Source organism: Lottia gigantea (assembly GCF_000327385.1).
Source record: "Lottia gigantea unplaced genomic scaffold LOTGIsca_29, whole genome shotgun sequence".
Classification (NCBI taxonomy): domain Eukaryota; kingdom Metazoa; phylum Mollusca; class Gastropoda; family Lottiidae; genus Lottia; species Lottia gigantea.
The window spans coordinates 2519817-2537443 of record NW_008708943.1 but is presented as its reverse complement, the minus strand read 5'-3'; the positions used below and the strand labels follow the sequence as shown (position 1 = coordinate 2537443).

Genomic DNA, 17627 nt, shown 5'->3' with positions numbered 1-17627 from the left:
GGGTTTGAAACATGTTTATTATAAACACTATTGTTATCAAGTATTGTATAAGGACAGTAGGACAGCTTGAAGATCAGAGTTGGTCATTCCGCCCTCAGAGGAATTCTGGATTATTTGTGAAACATCAACATTCTGAGGACCTGTGGTTTGCAGTTCAACTAAATTCTCTTCATCAGTTGTCATTTGTGACAAACCAACTCTGGATTTAGGCACATCTGATCGGTTTATGGAAGGAATAACAAGAGTTGTCTTTTCTTGACATAAGGCAGCTGTTGATGCCTGGGTTGGATGACTTGATGATTGAGACACGAAAGATTGATCACTGGTTGGCTGGATGGAATCTGTTAGAGATTGGGACTCTATATCCTCAAATTGTATGAAATTTGGGGACTGTACACTTCGTTGTTCAGATTTTTGTCTCTTCAATCGATACATCACACGAGAGATTTTTCGTTTCGGTAGAACAGTTTCGGGAGATAAAACGGATTTTTCTTTCATGATTGCTTCTTGGATATTCGTTGACGATACATTCTGAGTGCTGCATTTAGAAATAATGAAGTCCTTCGTTGATTGGTTCATTAGTTGCTTGGAAACTGAAGGTGGTTGCCATGGTAATGAAGAATTGTCAGGAACATGAGAACCTGTGATCTGTATACGCCATTTTGTAAGGTCAGATAGAAATATCTTCAAGTTGAGTAAAAAGGAACAGTTATGTCTATCCTGTTTATGAGACATCCCTGGACAACCTGAAATATGTAAGGGAGAGGCACATTAGCTTATGAAAAGAACAAAGTATTGGTTGAATCATCCCCATGCCAGGGTTCTTTTCTTCCACACTTTTGAGCTTGACGCCAATAAAGCTGTTGAACTATTGGCAAATGTAAAGGGTATAAAAGAGGATTGTTTCTTGAAGTTCATTAAGTGCTGACAAAGCATTGTCAAACATCTATTGGATGTCCAATTTCGTTTTGCGATTTGGAATGTTAGTACTTGAGATTTTACACTGCAAATGAAATGACCAACTGATAAGAATGAGATTCCTACCTTCCAGACATGTTCCATAACCACCACACTTCCTCTGGCAGTTCCCTCCACGCCCTGGACACCAGACGTACCAATTAACAACATATTCATCTCTTGCTAAACAATTTCCAATCTCTTCACTCTTCTCTTTACCCTGGTCTGTTGCTTCAAAATAATCATCAAAACGATTCCGCTCTAATTTGTGACCTTGTCTTTCCCATGATCCTTTGTCAACTGCTGATTCCTGTCTTTTCAGATTGACTAAATTTTTCTTGATATGTCTCTTCCCTTTATTTAAGTAGATTCCCTGAATTGCTGGATGGGTGTGTAGAAATTGAATCATGCCCTGTCCCACTGGGACAAAACTAACTTCTTTATTTTGATCAGCTCTATTGTGTATCCTTGCCTTTTTAAATGACTTTTGTTTTTGAGTTTGAGACATCGGGCCATTGTCTGAATCTGAATTGCTGTCAAAATTGTAAACATCCTTGCTCTCAGATCTTTTCCTTATCCTCTTAAGACCAGTTCTTTGATTTGATTTGGGAAAGGGTTCTTCAAGATTTGGTGGTAGGTTATAGTTGTGTAGGCTTATTATGTCATTTGAGATTTCCCCAACAGTACTAACAAGGTTTTGGTTAGATTCTGTAGTTTGGACATGCTGTTTGTCTACAAAACTCAGGGAAGAGACGCCATTTTGACTAGATTGATAAGGATTGCCTTCAGCTGTATTGTCTCTATCCTTCAAATCCCAATCGGTCTGCTCTAGGAAAGCTGAATTGTCTTGAGAAAGTTCATTTGAAAGTTCTAAGTCTTCAAAGCAATGGTTACTTTGATTCAAAATTTCTGTTGGTTGATTTTCTTTGACTTTTATCTTATTGTTTGAACCAAAATTTGGGGATTGGTCTCCATATGTCGCTTTTGAATCTTCAAAGACTTGCAGTAACTCTTGATGCTGGAAGGAAGTTTGTTGTGTTTCTGGAATTCTGCATGATTCTTGCATCTGATCTTCATACTACAAGAACAGAAATCTTGTCAATAGAAAAAAAGTTCAAATCCAGGTTTATTGCTTTGATGGTGAACTAAGCAACACTTACTTGTGCCTCCAAATAACTTGATCAGACAGAAACACCCAAATAGTAGCGAAGCTGTAGAGGCCAAGCTAGACCTATAGCATCTCCTGAGTCATTAAAATCCATTCTGAATACTATTTCCAGGCCCAGATTGATGAAGATTTTTTTGTAATTCTTTTGTAATTTTCTAATATGAATTTTCTTACCTCCTCCAGCCTTTCTGATCTGTGACCATAACTAGCATAATCTTCAATCACTGTATCACTACCCTTCAGACTTCTCATGATTTGATAAATACACGAGTCTAGTATTTGAAGGCAGTTCTCAAGGTGACTCGAATCATGGCTTAGATTAATAATCAGGGTTGTTCCATATACACCACACACTCCCCTGTAAGATAATATGACTTCTGATCAGATCAAATGATTATCAAATAAGTCACAGCAAATTGTTATTAGACACAGATGGAAAAACAGAAATACAATGAAGAAAAGGCGGTGTTGGTTTCAATTATCATTTGCATAAAGCTTCTCTGTTTTCCAAAATTAGCTATAATAATAGACCTTAATGGTCATTAATTGATTGGTAGATACATATGACCAATTGTCCATGTAGGCTTACAATTTTTTTCTTTTTTGTAAAAAAATAACATCAAAATAGTTTACAATCTATACCTTGATAGTAGGCTCACAGTTAATGGTAAATTATCTAAACAGTGTTTATATACCGCTATTGATAAACCTAGTGCTTCTCTCTCTATCAGGGATTTTGTAACCTTAAACAAGATTTAACGATTAAAAATTAATTCAAAATATTGGTTTCTGATTGATGATAAATATTTAATTGAAACAGCAACCAAATATGCAGGTTAATGGAATTTATTGCAAAATCAAGTGTTGAATTATTTCAATGACCAGTCATAAAAGATATATTCAAATTTCACCAGTCTCTGAGACTAAATCAAACTTAAACAAACAAAACAATCTTGCCTCTGGTACAATATCAGTTGCAGAATATCCAACACCACCAAATGTTAAAATAATATCAATATTCTCATTCTGACAACAACTTAACATCTTTGCCTAAAAAAAAACACAATAAAAATTTTTTATACAGTTTGCGAATCAAAAGAGCATTCATAATTTTGCTTTTCCACCTGATAAAGCTCAATTTCAGCTTTCTGATATCAACTTCTACTTTTCCTAAAGAGTGAGCTAAAATTAAGCTTTAAAACTGATAGAGGAAATATTTGGACCATTATATTCTTTGACACTGAGCATAATACTTTTCTTTTAAAAAAAATATTATTATGAGCTAATTCTACATTTTCTAATAAAACAACAATTCTTCTTCAAATTCTTTTAAACTGAATTAAACTGTGATAAAAGAAAACCTATTCCTTACTTTGAACATGTCTGATGATACTTCTGATTCTTCTTCAGTCAACAACCTGGTAGAGAAAAGAATATATGAAGACAGAAAAATTAAAAATAAATGAACAGCAGGATTTACTTCAATATCTAATGTTCAAAATTAAGTTATGGTGCTAATTTATCTGATATCTAGGCCTATCGGCTATTTTGAAAAAATAAATAAATAAAGGTGAAAAACCATCTGTAATCTTCAATAATATCATGGAACTCTTGTTTGGTTTCACAACTTGTATCATCATGACTCCTGTTCTCTACTAGAAGATTAGAAAATAAGATATATTAATGAATAATCAAGTTAGTTGTTGTCTGAATTTTTATTTGTCTATTTTGGAGTTGCCTCCCTTAGAACGCTTAGTTCGGCTATCTGATATCTTAGGATCTATTATGCTACAGACTTTTCCCAATGAACTTAGATTCAGTAAATGAATTCAAATGGTTTAATGAAAATAAATTTACTAAGATCTAGAAAAACATATCTTTTGAATAACACTCACAAACTAACAATGCAACTCGATAAGTTTGGTCCGTCATTTTTTGCCGAACTTAGATCTTTGTTGTTGTACTCTCCAAACCGGTCAGTTTAGCTTGTTTTCTTCATCTCTTGATTCCAACAATTTGAGGAAATATATTTCTGATCTTGAACAGAAAACAAATTGGAATATCGAAATGTATCCTAAAACATTTTGAATACGATTTGGAATACCAAATGAGAACAATTTTTATCGAAACAAATTGGTTTTAGGGCTAAGTATTTAGTCAATGGCGGGACTGATTTATTTTTAGAATGAGACACGCCTCCTGTTACTCTTGTTAACTGAGACATTTCTGATTAAAATCACTGAATGTTTTAAAGATTAAGGTTTGTGCTTATAATATTTTTTAACTATGAAAGTTTGCACGGTTTTTATTTGTAAGCAATCACTGACTTCATGCCTGCCAAGGTGAAAATGCTTTGTAGATCTTGTGTTTTCTTTAGCAACATAAATTGAGATCTCTGTACTCAGAGCAGCGTAGATCTAGTAGTAGGCCTACTTCTACTTTATTATATTATTTTAGGTTGTGCCTATTGTTCATGATTGTTACGGCAGTCTATGCCTACTATTTAAAACAACGGATATGTGTATACTGCCGTAACTAGGATACAGAAATTATGTTATTTCAAATTAGGGTGCTATAACAGTACAGTGGTGTAACCTATTTTCGTGGATATAAGGATTCAACACCGAATTTCGTCAAAGTTAAAAAAACAAAAAATTTTTTTTATGTCTTAGATGTTTCCTCAGATATTCTACAAAATAATTGAAATTGGTTTGTTTCGATTTTCTTTATGAATTCTTCACTTTGACCCATATTTCATGAGCAACCAACTCGGCAACGGCGGCAGAATGCGTCACCTATTTTCGTGTACAATGTTTGAACAATAAATAAGTCTAGAAAAACACGTTGTATGGATACCGGGTGGTATAATTAACTTCTCTTAGTATTTATCTTTAATATCAATTCATTATACCTAGTCACAATTCCTTCAAAGAACCACGATTTAAAAAAAAATAGTGACTGACAAAATAAGATACGTAGCGTGATTTATTGCTAAAAGTCACTGAAACAACATAAGAATATGGTCCACTTTGTGTTCCATAGAAATTTTCTGCTTACACGGAATCCGCTATTTGATCACGTGACTTCATTCGTTGGACTACATTTTAGCAGACGACACTTGGAATTCCGATTACGGCTAGGGATTATAAGGAAATTCGGCCGATAAAAATGGTGATGTTTGGTAATAACTGAAATCCGCCATTTTGTATTTGTCAAAGTATACATTAATACATTTTACCTTGTTTGCAACTACTGGATTCATTCTACTAGCTGATATTGTAGAGAAAACCCATGTTTATTAAAACAAACTAATGCGGAGGTCGCGCAAGGTCGCTCATGTAAATTATTAATCCTTTCCGGAAATCCACGAATAATAGGTTTCCACGAAAATAGGTTACTCGACTGTATAACTTGGTTAGGGCACAGATCCTGGACTTGGAAGTTCTGTCAATATTAAATAAATGTGGAGAAAATGATGTCAATGTATAGAAGTTTAAACTGACAGTTGAAGGGTTAGGTAGGAATATAATTATATTGATACTATTTTCTCCACATTTCCCATATTTTAGTAATAAGCTTATTGACAGAGCTTCAAGGGCCTGTGGTTAGGGCTAGGACAAGGTATGGTGACCATAATACCTTGTATTGTTTATTTTTTTTGAATAAGAGTATAGCTGCCTTTAAACCATAGGGACATTGTTAGGGAACAGTTTATTACCGGTACCATATAAAACAAAAGATATGTGGAGTCTACTGTAACTATTAACAACTTATTTCAAATACGGCCCCTATTTTGTAAATTAAAATTCAATGGCGATGTTATCACATGATACTAAAAAACCTATTTTGTCTTTATTAGGACTTTTGGTGACAGGAAAATAGGTTATTTATAGTAAACTTTTTCATACAAAGTCAAAGAAGATTATCATTTGAATCACCATGAACTTTCCTTGAAATTAAATGAAGAAATCTTACCCAATATGTCTGAGGCTAATCCACAAATTGGATTTATAAACATCAATGAAATTGGAAGTGGTGAGAGTTCAACAGATGGAGAAATAAAAGAAATAAAAGATGAATTAAAAGTAAAAGGAGGAGAGACAGAATCAAAAAATAATAATCATTTTACAAATTCAACCAAAACCGATGAGGTACGGTATGCTTAGTGGGTTCACATGTAGGCCTTTTTTATTAGAATTCTAATCCTAATTACATTGAATTTTATTCCAGCTACCTGTGTAAGTTTGTTAAGTTTTCAGGACATTGAAAGATGCTGAAATCATTTAAATTATGTGAAAAAAAAAAAGGGTTTTTTTGATGAAAAATATCAAAAAAACGATTTTTTTTTCTTTTGCCCTTTTTCATCATAATTGATTTTCTTATTTTTCCATGTTTATGTTTTTCTGAAATGTATTTTTTGCTTTTTTTTTTAAATTTGAAGATTATTTTTCATTCTAGCAAATACTATTGGCTGCTACATTGGTTTTAGATGCTAAACGAGGGAGGAATATCAATTTTAAAACTGATGATAAACATGTCAGGTAAGTGTGGCTTTTAAATCTGAAAAATTGAACTTTTCAAGTGAATCTACACATCTAACTAAGACAGAAAAACAAATAGTAAGAAAATTACATTTGATTTTCTGAATGGATGATACTGGTCACATTTAAATAAAGCAAACAATACTCCTGGGTTTTATTGGTCACAGTTATTTTAATTTCAAACTGAACTCAAAACTATTCCTGGGTTTTTATTAAAGAATGGCCTCACAGAGCTCTTAACAATGACAATACAGGTAATAGATTGAGATATTTTTAGTATCATAAACTTTTCAATCTGGTTTCTCTTGACAGTGAAGATAATAGGTCACCAGGTCTGATCAAAGTGCTAGTAATGTGCTTTAAGCTATCATGTTTCAGGTTGCTTTACAAAGATTAATGATAAAGTCCTTATTTTATGGGTCAGAATTAAAAGTTCACTTCTCCAAAGTGACATGTTCTTGACTGACATTCAGTCTAGAGTGTACTCCACACAAGTGAGCATAAATAAGCGAAGCGTAGAAAATGCTTTTTATTTTATTTTATTTTCATTTGAGCACATAGGTAATTAAAACCTGAAATATTTCCATTAGCTAACACCATTATTATTTACTGATGTTATCTTCATAAATTCCAGTTTTAATGCATCAGCACCCATATCAACCTTATATAATATATTACTTACAACAGATGATATTACATATCTAAAGGTTATCATTAAAAGCATTTCAACTAAGGTCGTTTGTTAAATTTGATAAAACTTATATCACTATTCCAATACTGTTTTTATGACTAATTCAGACTAACACATGCTGACAGAACCCACAACCACTAATTGTTTGACAATACCAAGCTAATGCTTTGCTCAGCTTATCACGTATATAACTTGTGAAGAAAAGTTATATTTTATCTATTAATCTTGACTGCTATCTCGACAGCTTTAACATTTTTATGTGTGCTGATGCAATACTGATAAAGTTGTAGTTCAATATTAAATCACTATTGATTACTATACACAAGAGTCTTATTTGAAATTCTTTCTTAACTGCAACTTACCACAGTAATGTACATGTAGATGCAGTAGCTCTGCAACTGTAATGCAAAGTGCAGTGAGTTTCTTCCATTAAAAACTTCTGATCATTATGTTATGTGACTGTCAGGTGATTGGACATAGGGCTGGTAAAGAAATAAACCAAGTAATAAAGAACCCAATTGCAAAACGAAACCCGAAATCTCTGACAACTTGTGACTTTTCTTCTATACCATTTTTACCTGTTTCCTTTATTAGGTCATTCATCCGTTCATTCATTCATTCTCCACCAGCCACAATGATAACAGTGATAGTTATCTGTCTATATATTTATAGTATAAAAACTAAGTTGACCTGATCATGATGACGGTAGTTAGTAATATGATAAAATAGTTAAAGAGATAAAATATCTTATAACAAAGATGGGGGTCAAAAATTCATAGCATTTATTATGTGGACTCAATTTTTGAAGATAAAAGAGAATTAAGGTGACCCTGAAGTACATTATGAGAAATTGTCTGTTATCAATTGATGCAATGCTAAAAACTTTTACATTATGTATCTATGATATTAGTAATTATTTGCTGCATATTGACACAGGCATTTAGGATACTGTATTGGATATTGAGGTGTAAAAGTTAATAGATATTTCTTTGCGATTTATCGGTAATAAATCAATAGATAAAACAGAGTTAAGTAATGTAAGGGCGTTGATCCCAATAAAAGATCAATTATTCACTCCAAAAGCTACTTTGATGTTAATGTGGTCCATAAACAATACAGAAATACCAAATAACAGTTTCTGTTATTAAACTAAATATAGTATTATATTCATAAGTTCATTTGTTTACATATATATTGTATTATTATGTTGTTTATTGTAGATCATATATTCTGTATCATAAATGGTATTTACGCTGGGCTCTGTATGCCTTTATTATCATCGATCTTAGCTTAGCCTTCGTAGAAAAACCAGCAGTTTCTTTTACTGCACCATATTGGGTTTGTATCATATTATTTTATTGGTGATTTCTTGTATTTGATAGGAGAGATTTGAAACCAAGAACAATAGTTTCAGCCAGCCTTTGGATGAACGTGGCCGCGGGAGGACCCGCTGCTGCCTTGTGCGTTCGACTGTTGATGATATTCACTGCTACCTCTATGATTTCCTGTCATATAACACAAGGGCAAGTAAGTCTTTATGGCTAACTGTTAAATTCTGCCAAATATGTTTTAGTTCCTAATTCTGTTACTATGGTAATGCTGTATTTTCCAGGCCACCATATTAATAGAGTTGGTATGTTTGGGATTTTTTATATTCCGATTCTGTCATGCTGCATATGTAGAACAATCGTCCAGTTTCTGGAAAGATACGAAACATATAATAGTTCTATGTACCATAATTGTAAGTTGTTTTCTATATCTTTTACAAACTGATAGTAGATTGTTTTGAGTTGTATCTGTCAATAGGTAGATATTGTCTTCAGGCTACTCTATCAACCATGTGATGTTAAGTTTTATGTCTTGACAATGGAGTTTTGATGCTTAAACAGTGGAAGAATTTCTTGTATTTAGACTGCTCTACTATTAGAGGTCTTGTCAGGACTCTTATCCTAAATATTCAATGCCATTGTTTTACCGAGTCAAAATTACATGGGGTCACATAATTTAAAATTTGATTTGATAACTCTGTGTTACAGCTGATGATATTAGATATAATATGTTATATTATTTGGGTAAATGTAGCACCAGATACAAATCCTGTAAGATGGTCACGCCCACTTCGCCCTCTCTTTATAGTCAATTTCTCAGATGGAAAACAGGTGAGAGTTCTAATAACATTTTTAGTTGCCTCAACAGTGTGTGATACTTAGATTCATAACAAGAAATGACATTGTCCAAATTAACACTTCTGTTCTTGTGGATTCTGTCTACAAGTTGGTTGTATATATCTTGATCAACTTGAATACTGAAAATCACAGATTCAAGATCACAAAATTCTTGCACACAGACTCACAGCTGCTGTAATCAAGCAATTGTCATCCAGTAAATAGCCATGACAGAGCATGTTTATGCTCTGGACATTCAGGAATAAAAGAGCATCTGGTATGACATGCTTCCAAAGAAAGATATCATGACTTTTGATTGAATTTATATTTGTAGGTGCGGAGAGCTTTCAGAAATATTCGTAAAACAGTACCAGAAATTTTAAATGTACTGATTCTATTTTTTCTTAGTGTTCTACTCTTTGCCTTATTAGCTCTCAAATTATTCTCTAAAAGGTAGGTGCATTTTTTATCTTTTATCTTTTATCCTATTTTGAAATTGTTGCATCTACCTCAGTCTTCAACATATTTGTTATAACAAAATGTTTCTGACTGTATGTTGAAGAACGTCAGTATATCGATGTTTCAATCAAGTTGGCCTAGAAAACTATTCTCAAAGTTTGGGGTAAGTAATTATCTAACTGTCCAAATAAAAGTTATACTATAATATTGCAGGAACTCATTAACGTACCCAAATGGTGATCCGTATTTTAAAACATATCTTGACTGTATTTGGGATTTATATGTTCTTGTTACTACAGCTAATAACCCAGACGTTATGTAAGTTTTTATTGAATCATCTTTAAAATTTTGTTCTCATAAAAGTGTATCAGGATTATAGAGAGAAAGGGAGGAAGAAATATTCTGCTTATTGAGAAATATAGGAAATATTTACAACATTCTTACATTTTTACGGTGTCAACCTACCACATCATCAAAGACCCTGATCAAAAACCTGTTTGATCTCATTGTAATAAATAGATAAAACCCTTTTATGAGTATTTGTATATTGAATGTATTTCAGGATGCCAGCGTATGATTACAATCCCTGGTTTGCTATATTTTTTGTATGTTATATTATTGTTTGTTTGTATATATTTATGAGTATAGTGCTAGCTGCTATTTATAATAATTATAAAAAAAATTTAAAGGTAAGTTGAGATCCATAAGCTTTTATATTTAACCTTGAATAATCAAAACATTATTACAAAATATCTCTTAAAGTATATCAATTATGAGAAAAAAGCTTCTGAAGTCTGCACTTAGTGTAGTTGTTCTTCCATTCACAGTTATATTTATTATTAAATGCTTGTTCATTCCAATCAAAACCATTATTACAAGTGGACTTAAAATTTCCAGAATTCTTCAAATGTGACTGAAAAACAAGTCACCATTAGTTCATTTTTTGTTTAATGTGCACTCCTTTGTTCATGTCATTGTCAATTATGATTTCAAATTGAGATTAAGTGAGCTTCTGTCACCAAATTTAATATTAGAAATTAGAATGAATGTTTTTACTTATAATGAATTCTGTGTTGTAGAATGAGATAAGAATATCTGTGTTCAGTAAAAGAAGGAAATTGAATCGTGCGTTTGAGATATTAAAAGATAAAGTAGGAGATCAATATGTTGTCACTCAACCAACATGGAATAAGTTAATGTCTGTAGTATTGGAAGGCAAGAGTCAACAACAATTAGATTTATTATTACATGTTTTAGACAATGATGGCATGAATTCTATTAGTAAGTGTAAGCTTATTTATCTTTCTATCTGTAGAATGATAATCTTGTCATGACATTTTGTGTGGTAGAGGATTTCTATAAATCAAACTCAATTTTATAGGGAAATCTATATTTTTTGACTATTGAAAAACTAGTTTGAATAACACTCTATGTTAAGCCTATACACATGTCAAACACACATTAGAACTGTTCTGCTGGGCGTGTTTGAAAAATACAACCAAATCAACCTCAATGATCTGGACACGTATTACAGAAATTCTTTTCCTATTTTTTATTCTCCTATGGGATTATGTTCAATATTTTAATTAAACTTTGATTTCTTTAGTTGGTACTGTATTTTTTTTTTATTAATAATTGTTTTGTAAACCGGAATCAAAGTTCCAAAATGGTAACAATAGTCTTATATTGAACTTGTGTTTTATGCGATGTCCTTATATGGCATTCAATAAAATTGAAATTATTTGAATATTTTTTAGAAAAGACCCAGTTTGTGAATCTGTCTGATTTACTCCAAGTAGAATTAACTGAAGTCAATGACAGAAGAACATTTCTAGAACACAAAATACCTGCTATATATAATCATAGAGTTAGTAATGCTCTAAAATGGTTGATTAGAACCAAGTAAGTTATATTGTATTTTACAATAGTTTCATCTCTATTGCTTATGTATGGATATTTGATGAAATGAAAGACACATATATGTACTTAATGATTTCTTCACACACTTAGTAAAAATGTAAAAATGACAAAAAATCTGTGCAGTGAGTCCACACAGGATGTAAAAATTAGGCTCAGGATGATGATGAGTTGCAAATTGACAAAATGATTTCAATGATTGTATTCATATTTAATTCAGGGTAAACCAATTGTTGACTGAAATGTTTTTATATTTCAGAGCTTTTCGATGGTTTTTTGATTTTCTAATTTTCATCAATGCATTCTTTATTGCCTTTGATGTGGACAAATCTGATTGGTTCTTTCTGGTGATTTTTACCATTGAAATATTTCTCAAGGTTTATACTTATGGACCAAAAAACTTTGCTACAAGATTTTGGAATATGTAAATATTGTTTTACTTCTTTTTCTGTTTTATTCGAGGGTCGCTTGATTAGAGAGTTCTGCATGTTTTAGATTCATGGAATCAACTGGAAATTCAATAAAACAGTTCAGAACGCATTCCACATGTGCCTTAAAAAAAGAGATGTTAAATTCAAAATGGCGGAAATGGAAATAGACATGAACGTTTAGCTGAAGCAGATCAACAGTTCTGGTAACAATCATTGCAGTATCTGCAACACTTATCAAAGGAAATTGTACTGTTTTATTTTGAGATCTATAGATCAGATAATAATTTTTTAATTTAGATTTGATGTATTGGTAATAGGTGCAGCTGTTTTGGCCTCCATCATTGAAATATTTATTGGTGCAAGTAAGTTACAAATTATATATTCAAGATTAAGCAATTATTTTGTAATTTGTATTCAATCCCAATGTTTTATACAAGTTATGATGTTTAAATTATATTTATAGTCGTAAATGATATACTATAAATATTATACAATATTAAACTTGATAGATTAGTAAACTTTTTTATCTCCAGGTAGTGAAGAGTTCCGAACATTAGATGTATTGTTGGTATTAAGAGTTATGAGGTTGATTAAACTATTTGGCAGTATTCCCAGGTATTCTTTGATTCTTATAGATTGGTAACCAGTCTGAACATGGATTTGTTGAGCCCTATTGAAAGCCCAAAAAGTTTGAAATAAGTGTATGGCTAAAGGTTGAATATTTCCTACTAATGATTGTTACCGTTGCCCATGGGCATGTAGTATGTCTTTTTAAGTATTTTATTTTATAATTTTTATATCTTATTTGTCTGATGCATATTTATGCATGCCATTATCAGATCTTTGAATTGAAAATAAATAAATTTGCTTCTCAAATAGGTTATTTCCACGCATTAAAGGGCATGTATATAAGTGAGTATGGTAAAATAGGAATTTATTTGGTACTGGAAATCATGTGTTAGAAAACTAATCTTAAGATAATCTTAGTGACCGATCAAGTGATTGGTTGATCACTAAAATCGAATTGAACCAATCAGATTATTGTATTTTTATCAGTTTTCAAGACGCTGTTCTCAGGTTTAAGCAGTTATTGCTGTGATTTATTGCCTTCAGAGATAAAGTAGTAATAGAGCAAGAATTTCATTGTCATATCTGGAGATTATCAGCATTGAGACTTGTCCTTAATCTAAATTTCTGTATATATACTTGTGCTAGCTTGCGCTGTAGAGATAACCCTGATGTGTATATTATTTATGTTTGTAGATTTAAAGTTATTATTATGACTATTGTGAATATTGGTCCATCTATTTTAACATATGGTGGTGTTGTATTTGTAAGCATGCTCTCTGCTTTTTTTGCTAGCTATATAGACGTTTTGCTGATGGTTTGTTTTGCTGTTCTTTGTACTTCAATTTAACTTGAATTTATTTCAATAAAATTAAAATTATTTGAAAAACTAAAGTAAATGGATTACAGGTTTTATTCTATAGTCATTTTTCTACAGTTTATTGAAATTTTGATACATGAGACAACACATTGATTAAAAATTAAAATAAATTGTGTGAGGCAAAACCTGATAAATTTTGTTTTATGAATTATATTTAAATCATTTCTACAAATAATCAAATCTATATTGCTTTATGAAATTTCATTTATTTTCGTTAACAGCAAGATAAACTATCATACCGGCTGACTAATAATTTGAAATGTTTAAATGGCTTTTCCTTAATAAGTCGCGCATCATGATTTTGAAATTTTTGTTAATGATAATGATATATATTTGAATGCATGGATAGCTTAATTAATGCTGTGCTGTTTGAGCAGATTTCTTTTTATTAAGATATTTGAATGCATAGTGACTATTTTCTATAACTGCAAATGTATATCTCTTTTTTAGACATAATGCTTAATTAATGCTGATTAGTCTACACAGTTATATTTTGCCTTTTCAGATTAACTAACTTTTGATTCTAATTTGTAGGTATTCTATTATTTCTATGCTATTATTGGAATGGAAGTATTTGGTAATAAGATTAGTTTCCATGGTTACAATGATACAGATTTAGACCCAGAGAAACAGACCTGTGGCAATCCCAAACTTGCCAAGTCTAATTTCTACATGTTTCATTATTGTAATAATAATTTCAACAACATAATGAAGGCGTTTGTGGTTCTATTTGAACTGACAGTTGTCAATCAATGGCATGATATCCTTTAGTGTAATATTCATACTTTCAAATCTTCATTCATGATAGCAGAAGACTTGATAGCTAATTATATGTCCAATGCTCCCTCTTGACATCTAGGTCCAATTTGAACTTTTCTTGATGTTATTTGCTTAGTTACTTCAAACAAGTTGACTTGTTTTAATCTTGGTTTGTGAAAGAAGCCGAAGCATTCTTGAAGCTAAGTTGTTATACTGAAAAAATGCTTGTTTCCTTCTTTCTTTCTTTATTATATTTGCATCACAATTTAAAATTCCCCTCTCTTCAATGTCTTCAGGATGTATATTTTCATCTTCTTATCTGTACAAGACTCCAATTGTCTTTTTTGTACTAAGACTGTTTATCCTTAACCAATGTTTACTGCTAACCTCAGGGTTTGTATTGGTCACCCATAAAGCAGCTAGAATATACTTCTTCTTTTTCCACCTGTCTTGTGTGGTTATAGTTCTTAAGTAAGTAATTTATGTTCAATTAATGTTTCTACTGTTTCAATTTCATATTCCTTGCATACAAAAACAACTCAAAAAGCAAGTAAGCTACTAACCATCTGAACAGAATAATGAACCCATACAGAATAATGAACCCATTCAGAATAATAAACAAACCTGTTCATAATAATGAATCCAAAATCCAAAACAACACATTTGCAATACATTCATCATTGGGTTTGTTTTTATATATCAATTACTCAATTTCTTAAGACTGGATATTACATTGTTCAGAACAAATATATGGAATTATATTATAATTATTATACAATTGATTTTCCAGTATCTTCACAGCCTTTATTCTTGAAGCTTTTATATTGGAATATTCTCTACAAAAACAACCTAAGTTAGAGTCAGCTGTAGAGGCTAAGATTAAAGAATTAGGACTTGGTATAGGCTAGTAAGTATAGTCTATTTTACTTGTATCTTTGTAACATTGAGTGTTATTTGATTGGGATAAAATACTTCAAGCTTTAGAAGATATTATGGAGTTTATATAGGGTGCCTTGGAGAAGGTATTGTCTGTGTTATTTCCAAAAAGTTAAAGAAAAGTTGTTAATTTTACAATTGAACTCTATTTGTTGTATATTTATTTCAGTACACCAAATACCACTGGTAGACCTACAATAGATACAATAGAACTAGTGGAGAATGAAGAGGTACCAGAAGACCCTGTCCCACCCCCACTAAAAAATCAACCAGATGATCCTCATGATGACTCAGATACGGAAAGTTTACCTGATCTTTCACAGGAACAGGGACTTCGATTTCATCTCAAGAAAAGGAGTAAGTTATTCCGTCATCTCAAATTATCCAAGTTGTTTTACACCATAATAGTTTATGTACGGAAGATTCAAGGTACCAGGTACTGAGTATATGGTCCCAACCTAGCTGTTGTCTGTTTATTGGGACAACAATTAGTGAGAACTAAGCTATGTTAGTATGCTGAGCAATTGGAGAGATCCGAGCAAAAAGGTTTGAATTGTATTAAGATATCTTTGCTTCATATAATCAAGCCCAGTAACCATGGAAATAACACTGGAATCTGAAGAATTTAACCTATAGTAACTATGGCTTATATTTACCTAGGTCGTAAGAAAAACACAAGACAATATTATGGAATATAACACACTTCTTTAATAAGGTTGGGCACATAACGTTTCAATGAAGTGTGTTATATTCCATAATATTGTTTTGTGTTTTTGTTATATGTGCTCCTCGCTTCTATATGTCGTTCAAATCTTATAGGTCGTAAGAAAGTGGAAGTTTTATTACATCAGATGTTTGAGGGGGAAATAGAAGCTGAAGATGAAGGTGAAGATTTTGAACAAAGACCAAGACGACTGACTCTAGAAAATATTTAATGTTCTCATCCTGTTTAATAGTTTAACTGTATTAGTTTAAGTTGTCAGACCGTGATTCTGTAGTTTGACAACAACAATATAACTTTCAGATAATGATGTTACTTAATTACCTTTTTATGCCCGAAAAATAATAGAGACCAATACAGCTGACTCAAAAAAATATTGAATAGTTTATCTTGAACATAATTGAGTTAATGAGTCACTTTGTTTTTTATTTCCAAAAAATGGAAGTGATTATATTGGTTTCAAAAATAATGTGCAATATTGTCTGACCATGACTTGAATAAAATTGGTAGAAATATAATATATATGTATAATAATAAATAAATCAAATATAAGTCTACAAGTAAATCATGTATTGAAAACAGCATCATTATTGTTAATATATTTAAATTCAAAACACCTAATTGTTTTCTGTTTTCAATGACTACAATATTGTATTGTCGCATTACAGATCCCAAAAATAATATAGTCCCAGGTTAGGTAACATTGCTAATCTTATATTCAAATAGTAAAATCCCATAACTGTATTTAATAATTGTATTTATAATTTCCAAAGTTCGAAAAAAATTGCGTTTGAGTTGGTGTACATATGTTCAAATCACTGTTTTAGACTTGAAGTTTTATGATTTGTGATATTTATATGTGTTCAATAGAAATAGATTATGGACAAATACTTAATATAGCAATATATGAATTAGATATTATAGGGATAGAGTTGTTTAGATATTGACTTTACAGTTGTACAGTTCTCACTATGATATTTATAATCCAATATTCTAGTTTTCATAGTGAATTTTGTGATATTAAACTTGTTTTCATTTATATTTTACACAGGAACAAAATCAAATTCTGCCAGTGGGGCTATATATTTCATTTTTGTAGTGTTTGAATATTGAGGTATTTTATACCTAATGTATTGATGTTGATTTAAATATTTTTCCAATCATGTCTTAGGTGATTTTTCAGATAAAAGGTAAATATTTATCAATATATGATAATCATTACTTTACTGTAAAGATGCTAAAACTGGACCAGTCTGCCTCCAAGTTGTGCATCAGAAATTTAGACAGAAGAAAATCAATAGAATACAATTTATATTATCCAAATTCTAAAATCAGATATCAAGATTAGCCATTTGGTTTATTAAAATACTCAGTTTAAAGCACTGTTTTATATTTTATGAATCTATAGTATATTTTTGTAGTGCCTAAATCTACT

The 17627-nt window shown here is 31.3% G+C and overlaps 2 protein-coding genes across 2 annotated transcripts; one reads left to right on the top strand and one right to left on the bottom strand.

The window, feature by feature from the left end:
- On the bottom strand, nucleotides 1-3530 carry LOTGIDRAFT_232559 (hypothetical protein). Its single transcript, XM_009056922.1, has 6 exons — nucleotides 3498-3530; nucleotides 3083-3175; nucleotides 2768-2868; nucleotides 2300-2483; nucleotides 1045-2035; nucleotides 1-746 (listed from the first exon to the last, which is right to left on the bottom strand). The coding sequence occupies exons 1-6, from the start codon at nucleotides 3504-3506 to the stop codon at nucleotides 37-39; spliced, it is 2088 nt and encodes a 695-aa protein (XP_009055170.1). The 5' UTR covers nucleotides 3507-3530; the 3' UTR covers nucleotides 1-36.
- Nucleotides 3531-4297: 767 nt separating this feature from the next.
- Nucleotides 4298-16802, top strand: LOTGIDRAFT_232558 (hypothetical protein). The gene is made up of 20 exons (XM_009056921.1): nucleotides 4298-4385; nucleotides 5985-6276; nucleotides 6584-6666; nucleotides 8578-8695; nucleotides 8970-9098; nucleotides 9394-9516; nucleotides 9857-9975; nucleotides 10195-10299; nucleotides 10544-10670; nucleotides 11061-11262; nucleotides 11739-11883; nucleotides 12158-12322; nucleotides 12627-12691; nucleotides 12863-12944; nucleotides 13593-13662; nucleotides 14311-14461; nucleotides 14928-15006; nucleotides 15326-15442; nucleotides 15641-15828; nucleotides 16291-16802. The coding sequence occupies exons 2-20, from the start codon at nucleotides 6106-6108 to the stop codon at nucleotides 16404-16406; spliced, it is 2355 nt and encodes a 784-aa protein (XP_009055169.1). The 5' UTR covers nucleotides 4298-4385; nucleotides 5985-6105; the 3' UTR covers nucleotides 16407-16802.
- The last annotated feature ends 825 nt before the right edge of the window (nucleotides 16803-17627 follow it).